Source organism: Gadus chalcogrammus, chromosome 1 (genome assembly GCF_026213295.1).
Source record: "Gadus chalcogrammus isolate NIFS_2021 chromosome 1, NIFS_Gcha_1.0, whole genome shotgun sequence".
Lineage (NCBI taxonomy): Eukaryota > Metazoa > Chordata > Actinopteri > Gadiformes > Gadidae > Gadus > Gadus chalcogrammus.
In genome coordinates this window covers 28225371-28248450 of record NC_079412.1, presented here as the reverse complement: position 1 = coordinate 28248450, position 23080 = coordinate 28225371, and the positions used below count along the sequence as shown (strand labels likewise).

General features: G+C 48.2%; 4 protein-coding genes across 8 annotated transcripts; 3 read left to right on the top strand and 1 right to left on the bottom strand.

Annotated features, from left to right (window-relative positions):
- Window positions 1-1111: 1111 nt before the first annotated feature.
- Window positions 1112-7562, top strand: ttll9 (tubulin tyrosine ligase-like family, member 9). 2 transcript variants are annotated; one of them, XM_056599943.1, is made up of 14 exons: window positions 1112-1185; window positions 1404-1462; window positions 1560-1652; window positions 1801-1912; window positions 2240-2425; window positions 3371-3439; window positions 3510-3600; window positions 3868-3908; window positions 4072-4159; window positions 4438-4496; window positions 4618-4814; window positions 5301-5414; window positions 7034-7158; window positions 7309-7562. In XM_056599943.1, the coding sequence occupies exons 1-14, from the start codon at window positions 1171-1173 to the stop codon at window positions 7377-7379; spliced, it is 1320 nt and encodes a 439-aa protein (XP_056455918.1). In that variant the 5' UTR covers window positions 1112-1170; the 3' UTR covers window positions 7380-7562. The 2 variants fall into 2 exon arrangements, with proteins under 2 accessions (XP_056455918.1, XP_056455926.1); XM_056599951.1 differs by lacking the exons at window positions 1112-1185; window positions 1404-1462 and having other exon boundaries at window positions 1577-1662.
- Window positions 7293-14652, bottom strand: fam217ba (family with sequence similarity 217 member Ba). The gene is made up of 4 exons (XM_056599930.1): window positions 10941-14652; window positions 10754-10847; window positions 10592-10656; window positions 7293-10482 (listed from the first exon to the last, which is right to left on the bottom strand). Exons 1-4 carry the CDS (start codon window positions 11045-11047, stop codon window positions 8790-8792), a joined length of 1959 nt encoding a protein of 652 aa, XP_056455905.1. The 5' UTR covers window positions 11048-14652; the 3' UTR covers window positions 7293-8789.
- ppp1r3da (protein phosphatase 1, regulatory subunit 3Da) lies at window positions 11633-14050 on the top strand. 3 transcript variants are annotated; one of them, XM_056599982.1, is made up of 2 exons: window positions 11633-11905; window positions 12196-14050. In XM_056599982.1, the coding sequence occupies exons 1-2, from the start codon at window positions 11864-11866 to the stop codon at window positions 13111-13113; spliced, it is 960 nt and encodes a 319-aa protein (XP_056455957.1). In that variant the 5' UTR covers window positions 11633-11863; the 3' UTR covers window positions 13114-14050. The 3 variants fall into 3 exon arrangements, with proteins under 3 accessions (XP_056455957.1, XP_056455938.1, XP_056455947.1); XM_056599963.1 differs by having other exon boundaries at window positions 11645-11910; window positions 12196-14034; XM_056599972.1 differs by having other exon boundaries at window positions 11650-11705; window positions 12196-14034.
- Window positions 14198-22811, top strand: LOC130390142 (synaptonemal complex protein 2-like). Of its 2 annotated transcripts, none has more exons than XM_056599918.1 (24): window positions 14198-14368; window positions 14641-14739; window positions 14835-14975; window positions 15305-15435; window positions 15521-15623; window positions 15863-15887; window positions 16366-16451; window positions 16625-16716; window positions 17679-17713; window positions 17796-17938; window positions 18060-18112; window positions 18303-18348; window positions 18505-18609; window positions 18780-18840; window positions 19005-19153; window positions 19501-19569; window positions 19890-19976; window positions 20145-20253; window positions 20668-20840; window positions 21076-21142; window positions 21278-21329; window positions 21434-21513; window positions 22052-22508; window positions 22685-22811. In XM_056599918.1, exons 2-24 carry the CDS (start codon window positions 14716-14718, stop codon window positions 22713-22715), a joined length of 2319 nt encoding a protein of 772 aa, XP_056455893.1. In that variant the 5' UTR covers window positions 14198-14368; window positions 14641-14715; the 3' UTR covers window positions 22716-22811. The 2 variants fall into 2 exon arrangements, with proteins under 2 accessions (XP_056455893.1, XP_056455885.1); XM_056599910.1 differs by having other exon boundaries at window positions 14206-14368; window positions 14634-14739.
- The last annotated feature ends 269 nt before the right edge of the window (window positions 22812-23080 follow it).

Genomic DNA, 23080 nt, shown 5'->3' with positions numbered 1-23080 from the left:
GTTTCTTTTAGCGACTGGGGATGTGTGCACAAACTATAGCATTTACGTTTATATGCAGCCAAACTAAGTTCATAAACCATTTCAACTCTCGTCTGTTTAAATAATTTAATCAGAAGACTAAAAGGCTATGTTTTCCTACTCTTGGGTGGCTCAGAGTTGGTAACCACCAGCTAGGTGGCTGTGTGATTGTTTACTTAGCTTAGCGTTGGAATCTGACATCGATATTGGCCTAACCGTTTAGCATCGACCCAAGTAATAGTGTGTTAATGTTATGAGTTTATAGATGGAGACAGATTAGACTTGGGTTTTCCTGAAAATAAATTCCAAACTGATTTGATATGCTCTAAATGAGCTTGATTGAAAAACATGACCTGTTGATGGGGAGGTCATTAAAATGCAATGCAATAATATATAGATGATCATCATCTGTAATTATAGATTTCATGTCCTCACCACATTTGGCCACATATAGGCCTAGTCATACATGTATAATAATATGATGATAATTGTTGATTCAATATATTTCTGTCTCCTAGTGCAAGCGTATTGGATTGAAACCAGAATGCAGCCTTGCCTATTCTGTAAATGAATTGATTCTCGGTTAGTCAGCCACTGCCTCATGGCTCAGACTCGTTCACATGCAGCGGTCGAGCTCAGCCGGGCGACGCCAGAAGGCATTTCCTCCTCACGGCGAGTTTTTGTTGCCATCCTGTGGTGCCAAGACGTACAGCCCGGTCGTGAATTTTCTTTTTTTGCTTCATACAGCATAAATTGCGGAAAACTCTTTTATAGGAATTTTGGATATGCATGTTAGATGTATTAAATTATTCAAAAACATTGTGAAATATCGAAAAGGCATTTGCATTACTGGTCGGCCATGCCAAAGTAACTAAATAACGAATATGTGTACAGCATATCTTTGTAGACATAAAATATTTTTAAAACTATATAAAGATATCTCATTAAATGGGTTGTTTGAAACACCCACCCGTGTTGCCAGATTGGGTCAGATTGCCCGCGCATTCTGGCCCAATCTGGCAACACTGACGCTCACGTGTTGCGTCGTTACCATGACAACGGATGTTGACACGCAGGAGGGAAGCTGGCGTGATGCTAACAACGTGCTAAATCTACCCCCTTGTCAGCAGCATAGTAATTCGAGGCGTAAGGATGACAAAAATGAAGGTGAATAACAATATATACGTAGTTTAAAACTATTAGTCCTGGCATGCTTCAGTCACGTTATTTAACTAACGAGCTAGATTAGTTACATTAGTTATATAACTAACGAGCTAGATTAGTTATATTAGTTACATAGTCTTATTAGGTGGTCATCATTTTTCTGTGAGCTGATCTTTGTTGGTACATTCAACAACAATTATGTGTCACCTAATTTTTTCCAGACATCCGGATTCAAATGTTTATACGGTAACCAAACAAAAGGAGAGAGAGAGAGAGATCGGTAAGTACTTCGGTAACTTGGTGTGCATTACATTAAAAAACAACAACACAATATTGACTCCGACAGAGCAGATGAGAGACGTGTGGTTTCTTTCCAGGGAGGAGCGTCCGTGTGTGAACTATAAGTGCGGCCTTCTCAACACGATCCAGGACGTCCTGAGACAACGGCCAGGTTGGACTGAAGTCAAGGAGTAAGTGTTGGTGTGTAAACAAAACAACGAACAAAATAAGAATAGTTGCCATCACTTTTGTATATATCATGCAGTCATCTGAAACAATGTAGGCTTGGTGTGGCACCATTCAATTTTTGAACGTTAGCGCGTCGTGTTAAACCCACAGAGAAGGAGAGTGGGACTTCAACTGGTGCGACGTCGCCTGGCTGAGAGAGAACTTTGACAATACTTACATGGAGGAGCATGTGAGGATTTGTCACTTCCGCAACCATTACGAGGTGGGCCAGGTTCCTTCATGCAACCATCATATCACCATTCAGTCATGTAGCAGATGCCTTTCATCTGATGGGCCTTAAAGTGGATGATCGTAGATGCGTGCGCACATAGGGGTCGGCATCTAAGCCCAAGGGTGCCTGCAGGTAGACTGCAGACATTGGGGTTAGAACTCAGAACCCTTCCACTGGGAGTCCAATACATGCTAGTTTATCCTGCCTGTATGTAATCAAAACCCTGGAGATGCCACTGCATGAAACATGAGAAAGAACGGCACCACTAAAAACGATGAACTGTTGATCCCTCTCCATTAAATCAGGCTGATGTTTCAGCTGACGCGCAAGAACTTCATGGTGAAGAACCTGAAAAGGTATCGCAAACACCTGGAGCGCGAAGCGGGCCGGAGCGAGGCGGCCAGGTGTGACTTCTTCCCGCAGACCTTCGAGCTGCCCGGCGAGTATCACCTGTTTGTGGAGGAGTTCAAACGCAGTGCAGGCAGCACCTGGATCATGAAGCCGGTGAGCTGCAGCACTGGTGGACCCTTCTGCTCCCTCTGGGCTGATGTACTCTCCTCCAGTAGAACACCATTATGTACACCCATACAGATAAACACATGCACTCACACACGCACACACGCACACACACACACACACACATACGCACACACACACACACACACGCGCGCGCGCGCGCACGCACACACACACACACACACACACACACACACACACACACACACACACACACACACACACACACACACACACACACACACACACACACACACACACACACACACAGTCACACACACAATAAATAAATTACAAAAACTTACCCTATATATATATAGGCTATGGCTAAACTGGCAATCCGTAATTCCTCTGTTGCCATGGTTATGCAGTGTTAATACAATACAGAACAATGCTCCTTGTCATTGTGAACTATACCATCCACAGCTCTGATCTACATTGTGAGGATTCTCCTCAGAACAATCTTGTGATTTACCTGAAATCCTGCTGAATCGCCATTAGGCTACATCATACATGGATCAGGTGGTTATCTGTATGTAAATATTACCCTACATGACTGGATCACTCAGGGGATAATGGTGATGTCTGTGGGGTATAATGCTAGAAGCCCTTATAAATCCAGGGGTCAGCTATGGACTGTAGGTTTAATGTTAACAGTGTTGAAACATATTTGCTAATTGTGTTCAGACTGTGGATTCTTTTAGAAAAGGCCTAAAAACCCATCTTTTTAGAAAAGCCTTTGGCTAAACTGCTATTGTAAATTATTATTTTTTATAATTTATTTATCTTTTAATGTGCATTGTAGCACTTTGAGGTCATTGAGTTGATGTAAAGTGCGTTATAAATACAATTTATTATTATTATTATTATTATAAGGAGGAGCTGGTTCTGCTGTTGAAGGGAACTAACCCTGATTTATGGTTTATTTTAAAGGTAGCAAGATCTCAAGGAAAGGGTATCTTTCTGTTCCGGAAACTCAAAGACATCACGGACTGGAAAAAGGTAAGGCGCCATTTGCCATCAGAAACCCGTTCCAAGAGGAACCATCTTGAATTGAGATGTTTGTCTGCAGGATGGCACGCGCTCGGAGGAACAGAAGAACGACGTGCATGTGGAGAGCTACGTGGCTCAGCGCTACATCGAGAACCCCTACCTCATCAGCGGTAATCAATCATTTCAACAAACACACACAAACACAAACAACAACCCGTTCACAACCTTTCACTAATATTCGCTTTCAAGCACACCTGGAGCAGGTTAGAAAACAATAACATACATATGACGTAAAATCAATCCAGCTCAAATCTGCAGCCTGTAGTGGGAGCGTACGCATCGCCTCAGTATCCCCTCCCATGGATCACGTCTGTCTCTGCGGCCTGAAAGTCTCTCTTCTGCGTGTTTCGCTGAAGGCATTTCTTCTTCTCCCGCAGGCAGGAAGTTTGATCTGAGGGTCTATGTGATGGTGACATCAGTGAGTGATGAGCTTTGGAATTCACAGTGACTCATGCACATACTTAGTACCCCCCCACCCCCCCAAACCCCACCGGCATAACCGTGTGTGTGTGTGTGTGTGTGTGTGTGTGTGTGTGTGTGTGTGTGGTGTGTGGTGTGTGGTGTGTGTGTGTGTGTTTCAGTACATTCCATTGAAAGCCTGGCTGTATCGGGACGGCTTCGCACGGTTCTCCAACACGCGGTTCTCACTGAGCAGCATCGACGATCAGTGTATCCTCTCCTCCCGCTCAGCCTCGTATTCTGGGACGAGGCGTGCTCTGAGCGCACAGACCTGCCGCCGCGGAGTGTGACAGAACACGCCACATCCAGACCCACTCTCTTCATTGTTATCTTTTTTGTTTCTGAGGAAAATGATTCATTGATTAGGTTCCTGGCTGACTGCTTTCATTCAGCCTTTGTTCCCATCTTAATCCCCCTCATCTGGCTCCACACTGATAAGAGGTGATAATGTCATGCGTGTGTAAGCTCTCCTTAATGCATCACCTCAGATGTGCATCTCACGAACGTGGCTGTTCAAAAGACGGCGCCCGACTACGACCCCGAAAAGGTCAGAGATTCACGAATCTGTAGTGCGTGATAGGCCACTCGTGCGTGTATATTATGCTCCTTGGTCCATTTCTGCCGGAGCTGCATTGAGATGTCCAGCTGTCTTGCCCTGGTGGTTGTAGGGCTGTAAGTGGCAGATCCAGCAGCTCCGCAGATACCTGACGGCCAAGCACAGCCGAGAGACGGTGGAGACGCTGTTCAAGGAGATCGACAACATCTTCATCCGCAGCCTGCTGAGCGTACAGAAGGTCATCATCAACGACAAGCACTGCTTTGAGCTCTACGGCTACGACATCCTACTGGATGACTGCCTGAAACCGTAAGAGAGCTCTCTCCAGCTTTACCTTTTTACCTTCCTCTCTACATCCCTCTCTCTCTCTTTCGCTCTCTCTCTCTCTCTCTCTCTCTCTCTCTCTCTCTCTCTCTCTCTCTCTCTCTCTCTCTCACACAAACACGCACGCATGCACACACACAAACACGCATACAAATCTGCTAGTTTTCGCATTGAAAGACGATTTCATAAATTGGCACACACTGTGTTGCAACATCCCATAGGTGTGCATCTCCCTGTGAGTCAAACGCATGAAGTCGTATATAACCAAATTACAAATGCATCGTTACATGGACTCTGACGTTTTTGGCAACACACAAATCACCTGGAAGATGCAATCCAAAAGGTTGACTGTATTTCACGCAGTGTTTCCGAAACATGAGCAGCAGCAGGGGGGGGGGGGGGGGGTCAAAGGGTGAACTGTGACGGCTCGGGAGACGCAAACGGACACGCTCCACTTGACCTTCTCCCCAGGTGGCTGATCGAGGTCAACGCCTCCCCGTCGCTCACGGCCAGCAGCCAGGAGGACTACGAGATGAAGTGTCGGGTGCTGGAGGACACGCTCCACGTCGTGGACATGGAGGCAAGGTGAGGAAGGACTGCCCCGTAGACGTCGTGTTCTGGAAGAGCTCACGAAGAAGAGTGTTCACTCCCAGGCACTGGATAGGGTTTCCCTCTCCCTGCCAAACATCTGTCTCTACCCCCCCCCCCCCCCCCCCACCCCCACACTGCGATTGAGGAACCTGTTCTGCCCTCATCCCCCTCCCCGCCAGCCCAGTCTCTGACCCCCGCTGTTAGCTGGTTCCCCCTTCATCCTCCCCCCCCCCCCCCCCCCCTGCCAAACATCTGTCTCTATCGTCCCCCCGCTCTGACGGAGTGGATCAAACACTCGACGTGGACTCAGCCTCATCCTGTTCTCATCCTGTTCTCATCCTCCTCCTGCCAGGCCCCTGTCTCTAGCCCCCTGCGGTTCTTAAAGGGTTTGATCGTGGGGGCGTCTGAGGGGTTGGTCGGACCATCAAATGGCCATTCTTTCATCATACAGTCCAACATCAGATCCTTGCAGACATACAGGTCTGGGCTGATCTTACCCAGGTGTCCCACTGACCCCGCCAACCGGTCAACCTAAGGGTGTATGGGGGTAGGCGGTTGGCTGGAGCTGGTTTGTGATTGGCCTTTTCTGTATAACGGTAACCCGATCAGGGGGTTGCACCTTTTTGCAGATAAAAAGGTCATGATTTGAAGGTATCTGAAAGCCCCGGCCTTGTCATGTGTTTTGATATGCTTTTGTGATGAATTAAATACATATTAATGGGACACACAATGGGAGAGTTACACACAATGGGAGAGAGTAACTCACAATGGGAGAGAGTAACGCACAATGGGAGAGAGTAACGCACAATGGGAGAGAGTAACGCACAATGGGAGAGAGTAACGCACAATGGGAGAGAGTAACACACAATGGGAGAGAGTAACGCACAATGGGAGAGAGTAACGCACAATGGGAGAGAGTAACGCACAATGGGAGAGAGTAACACACAATGGGAGAGAGTAACGCACAATGAGAGAGAGTAACACACAATGGGAGAGAGTAACGCACAATGGGAGAGAGTTACCCACAATGAGAGAGAGTAACACATAACACACTGCTCCCTGATCCATCGAGACGTAACCTCTTCCCTTTCATGTCCAACTCAGTCAATGTCAAGTCGGTTGCATTTGTATTGCCCTCACTCCATGTGATTAATCCTCCACCCGACGGGTGTACACCGTCATCACTTCCTCAGCAGCGGGGCGCTCTGAACGCACACAGACCTCCGGCCCTGGGTCTGCTGACGCACGCACAGAGAGACGAGGAGCCGGGTGACGACAGCGGTCCAAACGGGCTGGCTGGTGTAGAGAGCATCACGTTGCTATGGGCTGTAGGGGTTCTGCTGCTGCAGTGACGCGGGCCTCGCTCATTACAGAGCAACATAACTGAGTAGCACCCAGCTGCAGCCCCCGGAGCCAGGGACTGTGGTGTGGCAACAGCACTGTTGCCACACCACATGACGTCACATAACATAACACATGACATAACTCGGTACGGCCCCCTCCTCCCCGTCCCAGAGAAGGTCGTCTGGTCGGGGACTCTGACGCGGAGTCATCATGGTGCATGGTTCGGGAGCAGCGGCCTGTGACTGACGAGCTGTGTCTGTGACCCGCAGGCTGACAGGCAGGGAGAAGAGAGTGGGTGGCTACGACCTGATGTGGAACGACGGGCCCGTGTATAGAGAGGACGCCGGCCCTGAGACGCTCAGCAGCTCTTGTTTCACCGCCAACACCCACTTAGGTATATTGGCTGCGGCGGACGAAGATTTATTTTTCAGTCTTAATCATTGATGCCCTTTATGAATTGACCTGTGAAACATTGGAGCGTGGAGCGTGATTTCAGCTCATCGTGGGTGCTGCTGACAGCTCGCATTATGTTGCTGTGTTTCAGGGTGTGTGAACGACAGGAAGAGGCAGCTGCGGCAGATGTTTAAGCCACTTCCCGGTCATAAGAGGATATGATTGTCAAGTAACCAATGTTGTGTTTTGTTTTGTATTCATTTCCTCGCAGAGTAACAGAAGTACCAATTGAAATGAGTGCAAAACATTTATTTCTATGCCTTACAAATACTTGCAGTCAACATTGAGAAAATACATACAACATTCTTTAGCGTGCGGGTCAACAATGTAACATACATGTATATAGTTCACAGACCACCCACCCATAACCTATGGCTTTGATGCTTTTCATAAATGTCAAGTAAAGGGAAACCATATTGTTTGATCCAGCGTTTTCATGAAACAAGTTCACGTGGTGACTGATAAGACTTCTACCATCCACAGTATCCTAGGGAAAACTATGCATTCTATGATACATATGAGTTGTTTTAATTGATTACTTTTTAAGACACTATTTAAACTATGATAGAAATGGAAATGTCATGGAATCACTTAATTGGCCAATGGTTAAGCTGACAGACGATTGAGAAAATATACATTCAGCTTATTTGGTATTCTTTTCTTTTGCACATGAACATGTATACATAACAATCTAAAGCATGGATAAACATTGAACATAACATATTTCCGATAAATATAACTATCATATACAAAAATCTGGAAAAATATGCATATTTTTGTAGCAAACATTACACTGTCTCTCACGCACGAGTAAAAGCTCAGCTCTAGGCAAAATATTTTGTAGTGAAACTACAATTCAACTTTGTTCAAACAAAAGCCCTCATGACCAAAGTGGGACGACCACGAGTACATCTGAAAGAACCTCAACACTTTCAACTCTTTTATCTTCTTCACTAATAATGTCGCTGAACAAACGTCTTCCGGGGGAGGCACCCAATGCGGGCGTGAAATAAACAAAGAGCTCTTATGAAAGAATACATTCCAACATGAAAAGGAAAACGTTCACTCAAAGATAAATACGCAATGACTCAGATCACGACCACTATTACTACTTGGTCCATGTTGATTTTTCAAAATATACAGATGACCCTATTCTATATGTATTCCTGCATCGACAGACTGTACTACTCGGATGGTTGCGGTGTAACAAACCTCAGGTTACATTGAAAGCACAACTACGTCGTACTACTTTGTACTGTGTGAAGTCTCGTACTGTGTAAAGGTACAATGAGCGGGAGAAAGTGCATATTCATGATCCAAAAACTACATTAAGATTGATGTCTGCATATTCCTTGTATATAGATGAGTCTTGTAATATGCCTCATTGCTGTTTTATCACTAGACTTGTTATGTCACTATTTATATTGATATTCTGACTGCAGCAAGCAACGGCTTGGTTTTGAGTGCTGGAGTGACGTGTTAGTAATGCACACATTACACAGAAAGCAAGCATAAGTTGAAGCCTCGCTATTTAGTAACCATTAAGTAAAGCGTAATAACTACAGAACCAGTTTACTTAGCTACGAAGTGCACGTTTTTTGCCTTGCCGTTGGGCTTACTGCCAGGTGGTCTGGAGAGGGGCGCCGGCTCCTTCGTCGTCCTCTTCATGCTGGGTTTGGCGGCCGTTCCTCCCGCCTCCGCTCTCTGCCCGTCCCGCTCGGCCTTCCGGGCGGCGTTCAGCTCCCGTTTCCCCCCGGAGGTGATCCGTTTCTCCGCGTTGGGGCCTTTAGTGCCGGCCTCCTTCTTCACATCCGTCTCTGAGTTGGCTCTGACCCGGCCCTTCCTCTGCTGACCTCTGGCCGTAGCCACCTGGCCACCGCTGGTCACCTGGCCACCGCTGGCCACCTGGCCACCGCTGGTCACCTGGCTACCAGCACCGCCAGCGACATGGCCGCTGCTGCCGCTAGCCACCTGGCTACTACTCCCGCCACCGCTAGCCACCTGGCTACCACTACCGCTAGCGATATGGCCATTGCTTCCACTAGCCGCCTGGCTACCACCACCGCCACCAGCCAGGCCTCCACCACCACCAGCTCCTGGCTCCAGGTGGTGGGTCTTCCTGGCGTTCCCCGCCGCCTGCATCTGTTTGACGTGACTCTTTGCTGACGACGGGCTGACGGGAGTCTGCGCCCCTCCTCCTCCTCCTCCCCCACCACCCCCCCCTGAGGCCCTACCGTCGGAGGAGGTGGCCCGGCTCTCGCTGCTGCTCCGCTTGGGCGGCGTCCCGGCCCCGGCGCCGTTCCTGGCCCTGCGCTCCATCAGCGGGCTGAGGCGGGAGTGACGCTGGTAGGCGTACGGCGAGCAGCTGCCGTTGCACAGCGGGTAGCGGATGTGGCACTGGGGGCAGACGGGGTAGCGCCCCGGCGGCGGCTGCTGGGGGCCGGCGGGCGACGTGGGCGTGTTGAGGGACACGGAGGGCGGGGGGGCTCTCTGGCCCTGGCGCGGGCCCTTGGGGGAGTTGAGGCGGGTCGGGGGCGCGGTGTGAGGCCTCGGCGGGTGGGCCGCCTGCGGAGCCGCCGTGGAGGACGGCGCGCCCAGCTGGCGGTGGCGGGCGCCGGCCGGGCGGGCGCCCTCCGCCTGCACCGTCTGGATCTGGTGCCACTCCAGCTGCAGCAGCCGCTCCAGGTACCTCTCCAGGGGCCCCACGGGCTTGGGCCGGGGGGCGCTGCGGCCCTCGGTGTGCAGGAACACGGCCAGCTGCCGCAGGCTCCAGCTGTTGAAGGGCGGAGGCAGGAACTCGGGGTAGCTGAAGGCGGGCCGCTCGGCCTCGTCGTCCTCTTCCTCCTCCTCGCCGCCCGCCGCCCCGCAGGGCCCCGGGAAGTCGGGCGGGAAGTCGCTGGTGTTGATGACCTCGGCCCTCAGGTCGAGGTGAGGGGGGGTGCAGGGGGTGCAGGGCGAGGGGAGGACGGGCAGCCGCTCCGAGTCCGACAGGTCGCTGGCGCTGTCGGTGTCGTCCTCGTTCTGGGTGTAGTGGCGCTGCATGGCCTCTGGGGTGGGGGCCGGGGAGTGCATGGGCATGTGGCGCAGGCCGGCGATGGGGGACAGAGGCAGGGAGAGGGCCCTTCGGTTTCTGCCCATCCGACTCTGATTCTGATCCACGTCGTTGCAGCATGGGGACAATCGCTGCATTTCTCGCTTCTCCTCTTTCCTTTGTGTCGATGAGTGCTTGGGGGCTGGAGATTTAAAAGGCCTTTCGTCTTGAGGGCTGTAAAAACAGGTTATGTCAGGAGGAAACCTTGGCAAATTTACAACTAGGGCTTTTACCAACCCACAGACTTTAACATATCATTGGCCGTACTGTCCCTTTATATTACCTTGAAAGTTTGCTTGTGTTTCTTGAGGCTGCAGCTTTGACCTTGCCTCCTCTTGACTGCGTTCCCTGTAATCAAATAGGTGAGATGGATGGGAGGATGATCTTTCATATCCACCTGCACGCTTATTATTATTTCATAACAGTCAAACAGCCACTGGCTCACCTTGTGGACGGTTGCTACCAAGTCCTTTTCCTGACCTGGTAAGCCATTCTTCAACTGCCCACTTGCCTTTTTCACCTTGTTTCCCTTCTTTGAACTATGGAAACAGATGAAATAAGAATAAAATGAAGATAGTCGTTTCGCTAAATGAATGTCATAATTGTTACATTTGTTTGGCAAAGAAGCTTACCTTGTCACAAGTCCAGTATTCTCAGCGTTTCGAACCTTAATTTTATCTTTGGAGGAAACGCGCTTCAGTGTCGTGGATGCTGTTCGTTCCTGCATGATGGGGCCCATTTTGCAGGTCGCTTTCAGTCCAAAACAAGGAGGTATTCTAGCTATAGAACACAGCCTACATCTCGTCCGAGAGATTCAATTCCTAAAATGATAACGTTAACGTTCAAAACGTCCAGTTTCGCAGAAATGCTGCTGCGCATGATGCGCATTAGGCACCTGTCTTGATATCCAGCCGTTTGTATTTGAAATAAATGAAATACAATAAAACGCAGCTCAATACGTCCCTGTTTTTACACCGGCATCATCCTTGACGTTAAATATAAATGACGCGTTTTCAACGTGAAAGCTTTGTTTGATTCGCCTTCCCTGTCAAATGGGTTTGTTTACCTGCTGCTACCTTGCTGCTTGCGCTTTATGAAGTACTACAACGATAGTGTGGGTATTGTAGTTCAAGGCAATTGGTGTTCTGTCCACACACAACCAGCGTTGTGTGTCATGTAGTAGATGTTAAACTCTACATGCCAATAGTGCCACCTATTAAGCGATGATCCAATATAGTCCGTGCGAACAAACCAGGGAACGTAGTAGTTAAAGGTCCAAATCGTAATATACTCAATTCCCCATAATCCTTTGCACCTCCTCTTCCTTCTGGGTCAACTCAGGAGCTGCGCGCACATTCGTAGCCCCTTCAACGGAACCCAGGATTTATAAAGCATGCGTACGATTTTTGTGCATTTCTTATGCGTGTTATTAACATTACAGATCTGATATTATTGCGGAAGACACAGAGGCACGACTGACGCACGGAAATGCGCTGCTTCAATGTTATTGTTTTTTATATAACTGGTGGATCAAGCCTCGCCAAAACACGAGCTTATGCTACAGCTTGCATTTGTTAATCCATTGCTGCAAATCGTGGTGAGGTACTACAGTCTTATTAACCCGGGTTTCAGCGGATAAAATAATCTAAATGTTCGGATGAGAACGGTACTGGATATGCACGAGGCTCACTCCTAAAGCACACGCCCACTCTCTTATTTTCTAAGCCAACAATCAAATAAAAACATTTAATTATTGAAATGCCTGACATGGTGCGAATGTGTCTTTTCACCGTCACAATGAATCACTTTCCTTAAAAAGTAAAAGTATATTAACTATGATGACATGAATGTATCCTCTGTACTTATTCTACATCATGTTCTGTCTAGGAAAAGATGGATTGGTGTATTGGAAATATAAGGATTCCCCGCAGCGATACTGATGGCTCCTTCGGCAAAGCCCCAACGTCATGCACCACAATCCACCTGTCTGACGTGATCAGTGCGACCGAACTCAAGCCAGAAAGGAAACTCATTCCAATCCGACCCCCAGCCCCCAGAGTGCCCCCACCCAAGAAACAGCAGGAGCCAAACCGGGGCCTCTCCTGTGAACCGCTGCCCAGACCTATCATCCAGAGACGCTCAAAATCTCTGCCCTCGCCGCAGGAGAGGAAGAAGCATTTCAGAAACGTCAGGGTGCGTTTCGCTGACTCCTTAGGGCTCGACCTGGAGGACGTGAAGCTCTTCAAGTCGGGCGAGGACCCCTTCATCCCCCAACACGTGGCCTTCCGGCTCCTGATGGGTGCCGAGCTGACCGACGGCACGCACCTGGAGATCTCCCTGCCCTACCTGAAGCCCGTCTTCTCCCAGCAGCCCGGGGACCAGCCCGAGTTCCTCCAACGCCTCCACAGGCAGAAGGTGTGCCTGGAGCGGGTGCTGTGCTTCGAGCTGGGCGTCATCGGCATCACCCAGGTGCTGAACGTGCACCCCGATAAGGAGGTGGGCGTTCGCTACTCCTTCACCGAGTGGAAGAGCCACACGGAGACGAAGGCCTCCTGGGTGCAGAGCGCCACCCGGCCCGGCGACGGAGGGGGCGGAGCCTGTCTCAGCGTCGACACCTTCCGCTTCCACCTGCCCGTGCCGCCGTTCCTGCAGCCGGGGGCGGTGCTGGAGTTTGCCGTCCGGTACACGGTGTGTGGGCTGGAGCACTGGGACAACAACGAGGGGCAGAACTACAAGCTGGTGTGCCATAACTACAAGCTCAGCGTTCCCAAGGAGTGTGAGGACAGCCTGGTGCACTTCCTGTGAGACAAGGGGAGAAGACCGCTGCTGAGGGGACATCCTGGGTGCATTTTGGTTTCTGTTTACTACACTATTTAGCTCTTCAGTAGCTCTGCACTCATAGGGTATTTCCCTGCGTATTCTTTTGTAGATTTTAAGTGAATCGTCACTTTGAAGCAGCCAAAGCTGAATTTCACCAATGGGGAGAAATAAAACAATTGCACTTTTTGTGTGTAGTAAAAGTAGCAGGCTATAGCAGTACAGTAGCCTGAGATTTTCAGACAATTCGCAAATGCATATCAGTCTGGAACCTCTCCGGGGCCTACCGATGGGCGTTATCAACAGGTGCCAACCATATTGCCTCCGGACACAATTGGATAGACCTACAACCTATCAGAGCAATTGATCGTGTGATGCGGCAGCCATCTTGGTTGTTCATGAAATGCCTCAACGGCGCTCCCATTAGGCGCTCCTCTGTACAATCAACGTGTCAGAGCCGCTGTACTTTACATAAACAGTTGTGATTGGCCCGACCGAGCCCGGGTCTGCTTGAAATCGCCTGAACAGGAGGCTGGCCTGGCACATGCTGGAGCAAATACAGAATGAGCTTGCAGGGTCTCCTGGTTCCTGCAGGCTAGCATTACAGTACAGTACAGAATAGTAGAAACCACAAATAAAGATAATTAGACAGTTTGATTTGGCTTTTACCTGCACTTTATGATACAATAGAATAATTATAAAATAAATGTACTTTATCAATCCCAGATGGGAAATTTGCTCAACTTGGATGCACAAGTAATTGCTTTTGGTAATGCAATTAAAAAAATATTTTTGATATTGTCTTGATGTTGTTTAAGTATTTTGAAGGAAAGCTCAAATATCAACTCTCCGGAAATTATATTTTAACGTAGCAACAGACTAATCCATGTTAATTTCTGTACATATTAAAGCAATTTATTATATTTTAACATTGTGTCATTGTCTTGTTTTTGGATTTGAATACTAAGTTATCACGTCTTAATTTGCAAGAAGAATATCGAAAGAAGAGTAGTACAGGTCTTCACATATTCCAGCTGTATTATAGCAGCAGCTACAATACAGCTGCTACTCCCTATAATAAAGTGGCCAATGGGAATCGGTCACCTGGTTGAGAACGCGACGCCACACGGCGCATGCGCATGCGAACGATATTTCGCGCGCTATGATCTGAAAAGAAGAAGGAACGTACGAATTGCGTTTATACATCAGAATAAAACTCGTTGGTTTTGCAAAAATTGCTGTCGTGAGTATTAGTTTTCATTTTTAAATACTTGATTTTGTGTAATCGTATCAGAAGTTATGAATTAAATGTAACATACAACCTTTTAGTAACGATTAGGAAATGTCAACCGCTAGCAGCACGTTCGAGTTAGCAACATCCCAATAACGGACGAGTCGTGAGACAATTCAATCCTCTGATTATGAAGGAGTTATCTTTCATCACCGTGTACCTTAAGAACAGTCAGATATAAAACCTGTTTCAGTTACTAAGCCGGTATTCCCTCTAGCCTGCAGTGAGCCTGAGGACTGAGGCTTCAGCAGCAGTGGGACTGGTAATAGAGATAACTACACGACCTTGATGTTTGCGCCATGGCGCCTGGCCAGGATCAACAGGTGAGCGCATCAGCTGGTCAATAATGGATCGATCCTATCAGATAAAATGTGTGTTGAGGGTCAGTGTGGGAATTGAACCCGAGCCCTGTTCGTAGTTGGAGAAGCTGGTGGATGAGGCGCTGAGGAGCTTCCGTTTTCAGCGACTGGATCTGTTTCTGGAGGAGGGTTCATCCCAATGCACTGCAATAAAATGTTCCAAACAGTTCCTAGTCAAAGTGGACAAACTTGTAAACAGGGTAGGAAAAACAACTTTTTAAAACTACTTCCCTGTTATGTTTTTTTCTTTTATCCTTTATTTAACCATGTAAAAGGCTCATTGAGATTTACAATCTGGCCAGGAGGGCATCATAAAACATACAAATAGATAAAGGTTTCGTACAAACAAAAGCGCACAATTTTCACACAATAAAAAACTGCCACCTTCAAGATCCTTTCGTTATGAGCCAAAGGCATCAAATGAAATAAATTCTGGTAATTTCATGTCTTCCTGGAGGGTGTTCCTATTCAAATGCGATATTAACATGCTGCTTGGGAGTACTTTGAAAGGTGTGTGTCTTGCCTGCAGTGTTTAGATCAGAAGGCCACCAAACATGCAAGTCTGTGTCTCACCATCCTCTACAAGTGTTGCAAGAAATTATCCTTTCCTGGGGACCTTGGACCATCTGAGATCATCGCTCAAGGCTTTGTCAAGAAGATAAGGATTTTAAAATGAAAAGCATAATTGTTATATTAAATAAGTACGTACATTAACATGTTTCATGTAATTTTTTTGTATGTACATGGTGGATTGGTTTGAGAAATGCAGGCAACTATGGATCAAGGGAGGCCCAAAGAGAGATGAGGACCTGCTAACCCTGGCTGAAGACTTCTTTGATTCATTGATGGTCAGCTTGTACCACACAGTTACTATTCTAAAGGGTTAAGGTTTACAAATAGTAATAGTAGAAGCCATCGAAATGGAAAAAACATTGGCATATTGCCATTGTTAGAGGGAAATGATTATATATTTAATTGGTGTAAACACAATCATCTTTTTTCAAATATAGATTTAGCTTCATCACCAAATGCAAAAGGTTGGACATTTAATATTTCTCTCTTTTTCTCACTCTTCTTTCCCTGATAGGCTGTCCATGAAATTAGCAAAGAGGGTACGTTTTCACTCTTGACAAGTTGACACTTTGATTTATGTTTGTCACCTATTATACAATGCTTGTGTTTTTCTTTATGAGACCTATAGGAATCGCAGAACAATCATTCAAACATCTAATTTCCAACACCAACAAATAGACCTTCCTTTCAACACAGTTAATATTAGTAGCAAAGATGGAGGGGTATATTTCTCATTTGCATAATGAATAAGTCACACCAGTCATTTTGATACCAAAATGTTTGATTGCTCGTTCTTACAGACGCTAAATAGCATGTTCCCCTTCACAGCTTTTGTATTATTTAGTTACATGAATGTTTTGGAGCTCTGCTTGAATGTTTTTTTTTTTCAGTGAGTTATGAGGACCTTCCGCTCTCTCAATATCAGATCTTTTTATATTTTAGGACAGATTTAATGATGTTATTGTTAATGGGGATAATTGTGTTATTTACAGTATGATATGTTAATATGATTCACAGCAACATATGAAGTCACAGATATCTTCCTGCATCCAATTGGCCAGTTGGCCACAAACCCGACAATCTATATACTGATAAAAAAAGAGGTATGACACAAATGTATATTATATAAGATTGTTTTTATAAATATCTATATATATTTTTGGCAATAAGCCTAGAGGGGTCCTGGGTATTTTAGTAGGTATGATCCCCTTAACAATGATAATATTATGCGATAATATGAATAACAATATCATCATTAATAATAATGTCTCCACAGGCTATCAGAAAATTCAACATGGTCCTGGATAAAATGCCAGAGGAACTGAAAAAGGAGAAGAACTTTTCCTCAGAGGAAGCTTCAGATGTGATGTAGGTTCTGTGAACTGCATCCCACTTATGCCGCTTTTCCACCGCACATGTAGCTCGGCTCGACTCGACTCGACTCGACTCGACTCGACTCGACTCGACTCGACACGACTCGACACGGTAGCAGCACGGGTAGTTTTCCACCGCAAATAGTACCTCCTGGACGTGGGCGGGGTCGGCTGCGCGAAAGGGCCGTGACGTATTTTTGTACGCGACGCAAACAACACCTACGCTACCCACACATGGACAGAACCCACATAACAACAATGGAGGACATCGATGCGATGGTGTTCGTACTATTGGCTGGCATGTTGAAGAAGTTGAAGAAGTGAAATATGTTGGCTGCGGCGCTGCTATGGCTGTTACCAGCATGGTTGCCATGTCGCTCTCGTGACTTCAGTCACACTCTCTGGCCAATCAGTGGCCGGCCGTCTGCCGAAGTCACCTTTTAGCATGGCTTCAGCTCGCTTGGAACCTAGAGCGAGGCGGTACTAAAAAAAGCAGCCACTTCGGGTACCAGATACCATGTTTTCGCAGTGGAAACGCCAAAAATGCGAGCTGATCGAGTCGAGCTGGTACCATGCAGTGGAAAAGCGGCATTACATATACACCGTTCTCTATCACACACCACAATTAACATAGCGGGTTGACTTGTTACCGTAAGGCTGCTAGTTCGATCCCCGGCGATGTGTCCCCGAACGAGACACCTCAACATAAATGCTCCCGACGAGCTGGCTGTCGCCTTGCATGGTGACATCGCCGTCGGTGTGCGAGTCCGTGAATGAACCTTCACAAATCACGTTTGGATTAAAGCATCTGCCCTAAATGTAAACGTTATCTTGCTCGATGAGGCCCATCGATTCGATCGCCATTGGGGATCGAACCCAAAACCTTACAGCTGGATGTGGAACATAAACCAGCTAATTAGTATTTCCTTTTGCTTTTCCCTCTTGTTTCTTACCCAGGACCAAGCTGGCCGGACAGATATTGGAGGGCGGTGGTGAGTGTTGCCCTGTGTGGCCCAGATATCAGACCTTACCTTGACCCCCTACGGGCCGACATGACCTGTGGGCGTGTGTCAGATTATGACTTCCAGACGGCCCTGATGGAGGCGCTGTGCCGAATGGCCACTCCAGGCCAGCGGAGGGCGATGGTTCACCGCTGGTTCAGCATGGACTACGTGGCCAAGGCTTTCATCGCCATAAGAGACTCTGAGTTTGAAACGGTACAAATCAATGCGGCTACTGTAAGGAACCGCATAACCCCTCTCCAATGCTTCTAAATGATGGAAATACTTTCTAACATTTTGCTCGTATTTTTTTCATCATGCAATTGTTTGATTTTAGGACTGTCGCACATTTCTGAATCTGGTGAATGGAATGCAGGGAGACAATAGAAGGTAAGCATAAAGGTTTTATTGGAACACACTTCTTAACCGAATACGTTTTTCAAGTCACTTGAATGTTGTGACAAGAGGAGTGACAGATATTTTTCAATTTTCTGAAACACTGAATCGGCAGTGCTTGTCAGCCGTAGAAATGATAAATTGTTCAGCTGTCTGTCAGAGTTGTTGTTGCCTCTATCCGCAGAGTGTTCTCCTACCCATGTTTAGAGGCTTTCCTGGATAAACATGAGGTTAGTGTCAATGAATCCCTTGTGAATCTCAGCTAAATGTATTCATGTGTTTCAATGTATTCATCAATGTTTCATGGGCCAGACGTGTCCCAGATCCTTCTGGTTGGTTCACTTCGACGTTAGTCAGTGTTTCTCTAACGAGTGGACATGTTGTAGCTGCTGATGCCCTCTGATGAGAAACTGGAGGAGTTCTGGATCGACTTCAACCTGGGAAGCCAGAGTATCTCCTTCTACTTTGCCGTGGCAGACGAGGAGACTAAGGTAGCTATAGAGGTCCATCGAGGAGACCACAGGGCTGATGGAACTGAACATCTTCATTCATGGCCCCACCTGTTATGGACACTTCGAAATGAGCCTTGTCCTGTCTGGTTTGGATAAAGACATTTGTGATATGTTCGTCAGGTTACACGTTGGTTTCCCTTCTTATGTAGGAAGGCCAGTGGGATACGATCTGCATCACTGAGAACGAAGTCCACAGCTACACCATCAAAGGTAACGCACTAATCACCGCGTCTTTAATGAGATGGAAAACAAAGTCATAAACATTCCCGCCTTCTCCTCCACGCCTCTCTGACGCGTGGAGGCTGTTCGTTCTCACGCCACGCGCCACAGACACGTGCACATGTCTGATCCGGCCCGCTGGTGTGTTTCCCCAGAGGAGGCCTCGTGCCACGTGCTGAGGCTGAAGCTGTGCGAGGTGTTGTGTGTGGGCAACGTGGAGGGCAACTGTCTCACCGTCCGCTTCAGCCCCGCCCTGGCCGTCATGCACGCCGTCCGCGCCGTCTACGGCCACAGCAAGAACAGAGTAGCCGCCTCCTTCAGTCACGACACCCGAGCGTCAGCTCAACATCAGCGCATTCCATCGCTGTGTATCGATATTCATCTCTAATGCTATGTGTTCATCTGATGAGCTTAAGGGGATTGTTCTCACCTAGGCACAGCCTGTGTCGACTCGCTATCGATCCCCTTGTAACACCCAAAAAACAACCTAGAAAACGATCAACAGCATTCCTGCTGCCGTGTTGCCCGGGGTTCTAGAGAGAGTATGTTTGCCGCCGACAGCAGAGAACAAGTCCTGTGGTTCCAATGTTGATCCTCACTCATTAACATCCCTCTGCCCCCCCCCCCCCCCCCGTTCCTCTTGTCGGTCAGCGCTTCGTTGGCAAGAGCAGCACCGTGAAGACAACCGTTAAGATCCTCATGGATGATAGCTGCTCCCAGGTAAACAGCCGCCAGTCTGCCCGCTACGCCACGCACACGGCAGACGTCGGGCTGAGATAGCATCTGATGAGTCAAGCCCCGCTCTGCAACAGGGGCACAATCCCACCACATTTAAGTGTGTGGAGTTCAGTTATGTTTACTCATACAAGAAAGGCGTCTGTCACAGAGTCACGTGAATCGGAGCCTGCCGGCGATGACGCACATCGTTCTAATGTGTTATTAATATTGTTAAGGACGCTCTCCAGTTCTGACACCCAAGCCGCGTTTATCTCTTAAGTGGTGTCAATCAGGCGTGTGTATGTTGGCTGGAATTCTTGCAGCCCGCGGTTCCGGAGAGCCAGGTGTCTCTGACAACAGACAGAAACGTTGAACCCAGCTGGGTGGCTCCCCCTGCTGGCCCTGTACAGGTGAGCAGGTGGAACCGATGTATATATTCTGTACGGAGAACAGCCATCCTCACACTGTTATAAGTCTGGAGATATTTATTTCCCCTTCTCAATTCATTAATATTGTGACTGTGTAGACTTAAGGTGAGATAGGACACTCACAGCCAGGCATTGTTTCGGTGCATCTAGCTGATAACTCCAGCCAGGAGGAGGGTCTCTGAGTCCTACACCTTCATCAGCGGGAGTGCAGGGGGGAGTGTCCGCGATTCCAGCCCCTACTCTGTGGTCCTACCTGCGAGTAAGTGCCACTGAACTCAGTCACGACGAATCGTGCACCTTCCAAACAGTTTTTATTTAACTAACTCATTAAACCTTTTCAGGCTGCACATAATGTTCCTGACGATTTTCTTCCACGGTTATTTACCCACTTGACTCTGTGACAGGGGACTAAACTGAAGTTTTGAGAATGTGAGCAACAAGCTGCAAGAGAGGGAGAGACAGTGTGTGTCTGTTTGTGTGTGTGTGTGTGTGTGGATGGTGGTGTTTGTGTAAGAACTGTTCATTTTCCCTCTCATAAAACCCTTTCCGTTGCTCAATTTTCCATAATCGTCCGCTGCATTGTAAAACAAACACTAAAAACAGTCAATGTGTTCCCTTTTTCCCCCCATACATCCAAACGTCCCGTGTGTCTGTGACCCATTCTCTCCGCCAGACACACCAAGCAGCTGGAGAGAGAAGCCTGCCCTTCAGAAGGTGCGGGGCGCTGAGAGGCCTGGACCCTACCACCCCGGGGAGCCCAACGCCGCCGCCAGAACGCCATCCAGCCACCGCACCACCCCCAGCAGCGCCAGGGCGGAGCACCTGAGGAACCAGACCGGCCGCTCGGTACACCTCTGATACTGTAGTCAGCGCATGAGAAGAACCAATGAAGTCCGCTGAAGAGCGTTTTGGTTCAGCCCTGGTACCATCTCAGTCTCTTGTTTCCTACCGTATTTCCCCTGCCCCAGAGAGACTCTGGCCCTCTCTCTGTTGGTATTTGGCCTATACCACTGCTGGCAGTTCAGACTGTCCTCCTGTCCACTCAGCTCAGTGTGTGTTGTGTTTGTCTGCTGCCCTGCAGGTCATCCCATCAGAGAGATCAAGGCAGAAGGTGAAGGGTGCGCAGGAGGATGACCTAGAGCTTCTGGGTACCGACTCTCTTTTGGTTCATCCACTCAGGGCTCCATGTCCTTGTTCCTCTTTCACTGTTTTACCCCCTCTGACCAAACAAATGACAGCTATAGCCGTCACCTGTGTGCTCATCTTTCCTTGTGTGTTTACAGAGAACAGCTTTGTCCCTGACTCCCAGCCTGTCACCAAGTCAAGGGGAAGCATGTAAGCACTGGCCAGGAACCGTTCCATTAGCTTCAGTCTCCCCTGCAACACTGTCGACTTGTTTGTCTCAAACTGTGTGTGTGTGTGTGTGTGTGTGTTTATAGAATCTCCAACTGGCATAAGCAATCTATGACTGACGTGCTAATGATGCCCATCCAGAGGAACAGACGTCTTTCAAGACCAGGTGAGGAAAAGCCAAACATACATCACTGTCTAAGAAAAGAACAGTCTAGTCGTTTAGCCGACGGGCGTTCCTCAGGACAATCATAACACAAACCAAAAGTCTGACAGCGGCTTCAAAGGTCAAACCAAGTCCTCTTTGACATTTATAATTTATATTTCTCTTTGACACCACTTTGACGTTTAGTTCCCTCTTCTGCATCTCTCTCACTCTGGTAGGGATGCTTGATTATGGAAAACATAACATAATCACGATTATTTTGGTCAGTAATGAAATCACGATTATCCAATGATGTATTTATTCAGCATGCCTCTCCCAAAAACCCTTTTTTCTGAGAACTTTGAACCTTCCCCTTAAAAACATACACAAAATGCTCAAAAAGAAAATGTTGAAATCTAGAATAATGTACAGATATCATATGTATCCAGCTGTTCTTTCTATAAAATATAAAATAAATCGATTATATATATATCGAGATCAAAATCCGATTAGTGTCCCAGCCCTGGTCTCTGGGTATTCCAAACGTTTCCCTCTTCTGCAGAATCGGAGGCCAGCCTGGGAGGCAGCTGGAACCCCCGCCCTCCGTGGACAGGGCCCAGGGCTCGGGCTCGGAGCTCTTCAGCCACAAGAGGCTGCACCTGGAGCTCAGCCAGCGCCTGCAGGAGGTCATCAACCAGATCAGCCTGGACTCAGAGGGCGAGGAGCCGGCCGGCCCCCGAGGCAAGGGCCCGCCCGCCGACAGGGGGGGTCCTCAGATGGGGAGAGAGCCGGCGGTACAATGCCCCCCCTCCCTCGGGGCTACCGCAGTGGCTCCGCCCCCGCCGAAGGCAGGCGTGCCGGGATCGACCAGAAGGAAGCGGCGAGGCCAGAGTGTTCCGGAACCGGGAGTTGCTAAGGAGACCAGCGCGACACGCAAGGCTGCCCCGGCTAAAGTCCTGCAGGACAGAACCCTCAACCCCAAGGTTAAGCCTGCTGGAACGGCCTCTGCCAAAGAGAAGGTACAGCTGCAGCTTACTGCCTTACCCTACGAGGGTCAGGGCTCTGTCTTTACAACCTCACGTGTGTACATACCTTCACGGTTGATGTGTGTGTGTGTCTGTGTGTGTGTGTTTTGGTGTGTGTGTGTACGTATGTTTCTGTGTGTGTTTCTTTGTGTTTGCGTGTGTGTATCCAGAAGGATTCAGAGCTGGCGGACAGCATGGTGAAGCTCATATCCAGCCGGTACAACAGCACCCCGGCCGGCATCTCCAAGCTCCCCTCCGCAGAGCGCTCCGTGGTCACCTCGGACAGACCCCCCCTGAGCTGGGTGCCTCAGTCGTTCAACAAGTAAGGCACTTTATTTCGGCTGCTTTCATTTTTCAGCAGCAAAATGGTAAAAACAAGATAAGTAAGCAAGACAGAGTGGCTGGGTCACTGGCTCTATCCATTGTTAATAAGTAAATGAATAATAAAGAACCTTTTGGTTTGACAGGTAAACAATGATAATAAAGAAACAGTGCAGTGTGAAAAGGTATTGAACAACAATTAGGTCATTCAAAACAATGCAGTCCTCAGCAACTGGGGAGGGTGG

Excerpts from the sequence above, each read along its gene's own strand:
- ttll9 (XM_056599943.1), top strand. Across the intron at positions 1,463-1,559 it reads GGAGAGAGAGAGAGAGATCG|GGAGGAGCGTCCGTGTGTGA; the intron begins GTAAGTACTTCG and ends GTTTCTTTCCAG. Across the intron at positions 3,440-3,509 it reads ACATCACGGACTGGAAAAAG|GATGGCACGCGCTCGGAGGA; the intron begins GTAAGGCGCCAT and ends GTTTGTCTGCAG.
- fam217ba (XM_056599930.1), bottom strand. The coding sequence starts at position 11,047 with ATGGGCCCCATCATGCAGGAACGAACAGCATCCACGACACTGAAGCGC. Across the intron at positions 10,848-10,940 it reads AATACTGGACTTGTGACAAG|TTCAAAGAAGGGAAACAAGG; the intron begins GTAAGCTTCTTT and ends CTGTTTCCATAG. Across the intron at positions 10,483-10,591 it reads AACACAAGCAAACTTTCAAG|CCCTCAAGACGAAAGGCCTT; the intron begins GTAATATAAAGG and ends CTGTTTTTACAG.
- ppp1r3da (XM_056599982.1), top strand. The coding sequence starts at position 11,864 with ATGCTACAGCTTGCATTTGTTAATCCATTGCTGCAAATCGTG. Across the intron at positions 11,906-12,195 it reads ATCCATTGCTGCAAATCGTG|GAAAAGATGGATTGGTGTAT; the intron begins GTGAGGTACTAC and ends TGTTCTGTCTAG.
- LOC130390142 (XM_056599918.1), top strand. The coding sequence starts at position 14,716 with ATGGCGCCTGGCCAGGATCAACAG. Across the intron at positions 17,714-17,795 it reads ACAGATATTGGAGGGCGGTG|ATTATGACTTCCAGACGGCC; the intron begins GTGAGTGTTGCC and ends GGCGTGTGTCAG. Across the intron at positions 18,841-19,004 it reads CCACAGCTACACCATCAAAG|AGGAGGCCTCGTGCCACGTG; the intron begins GTAACGCACTAA and ends GTGTTTCCCCAG.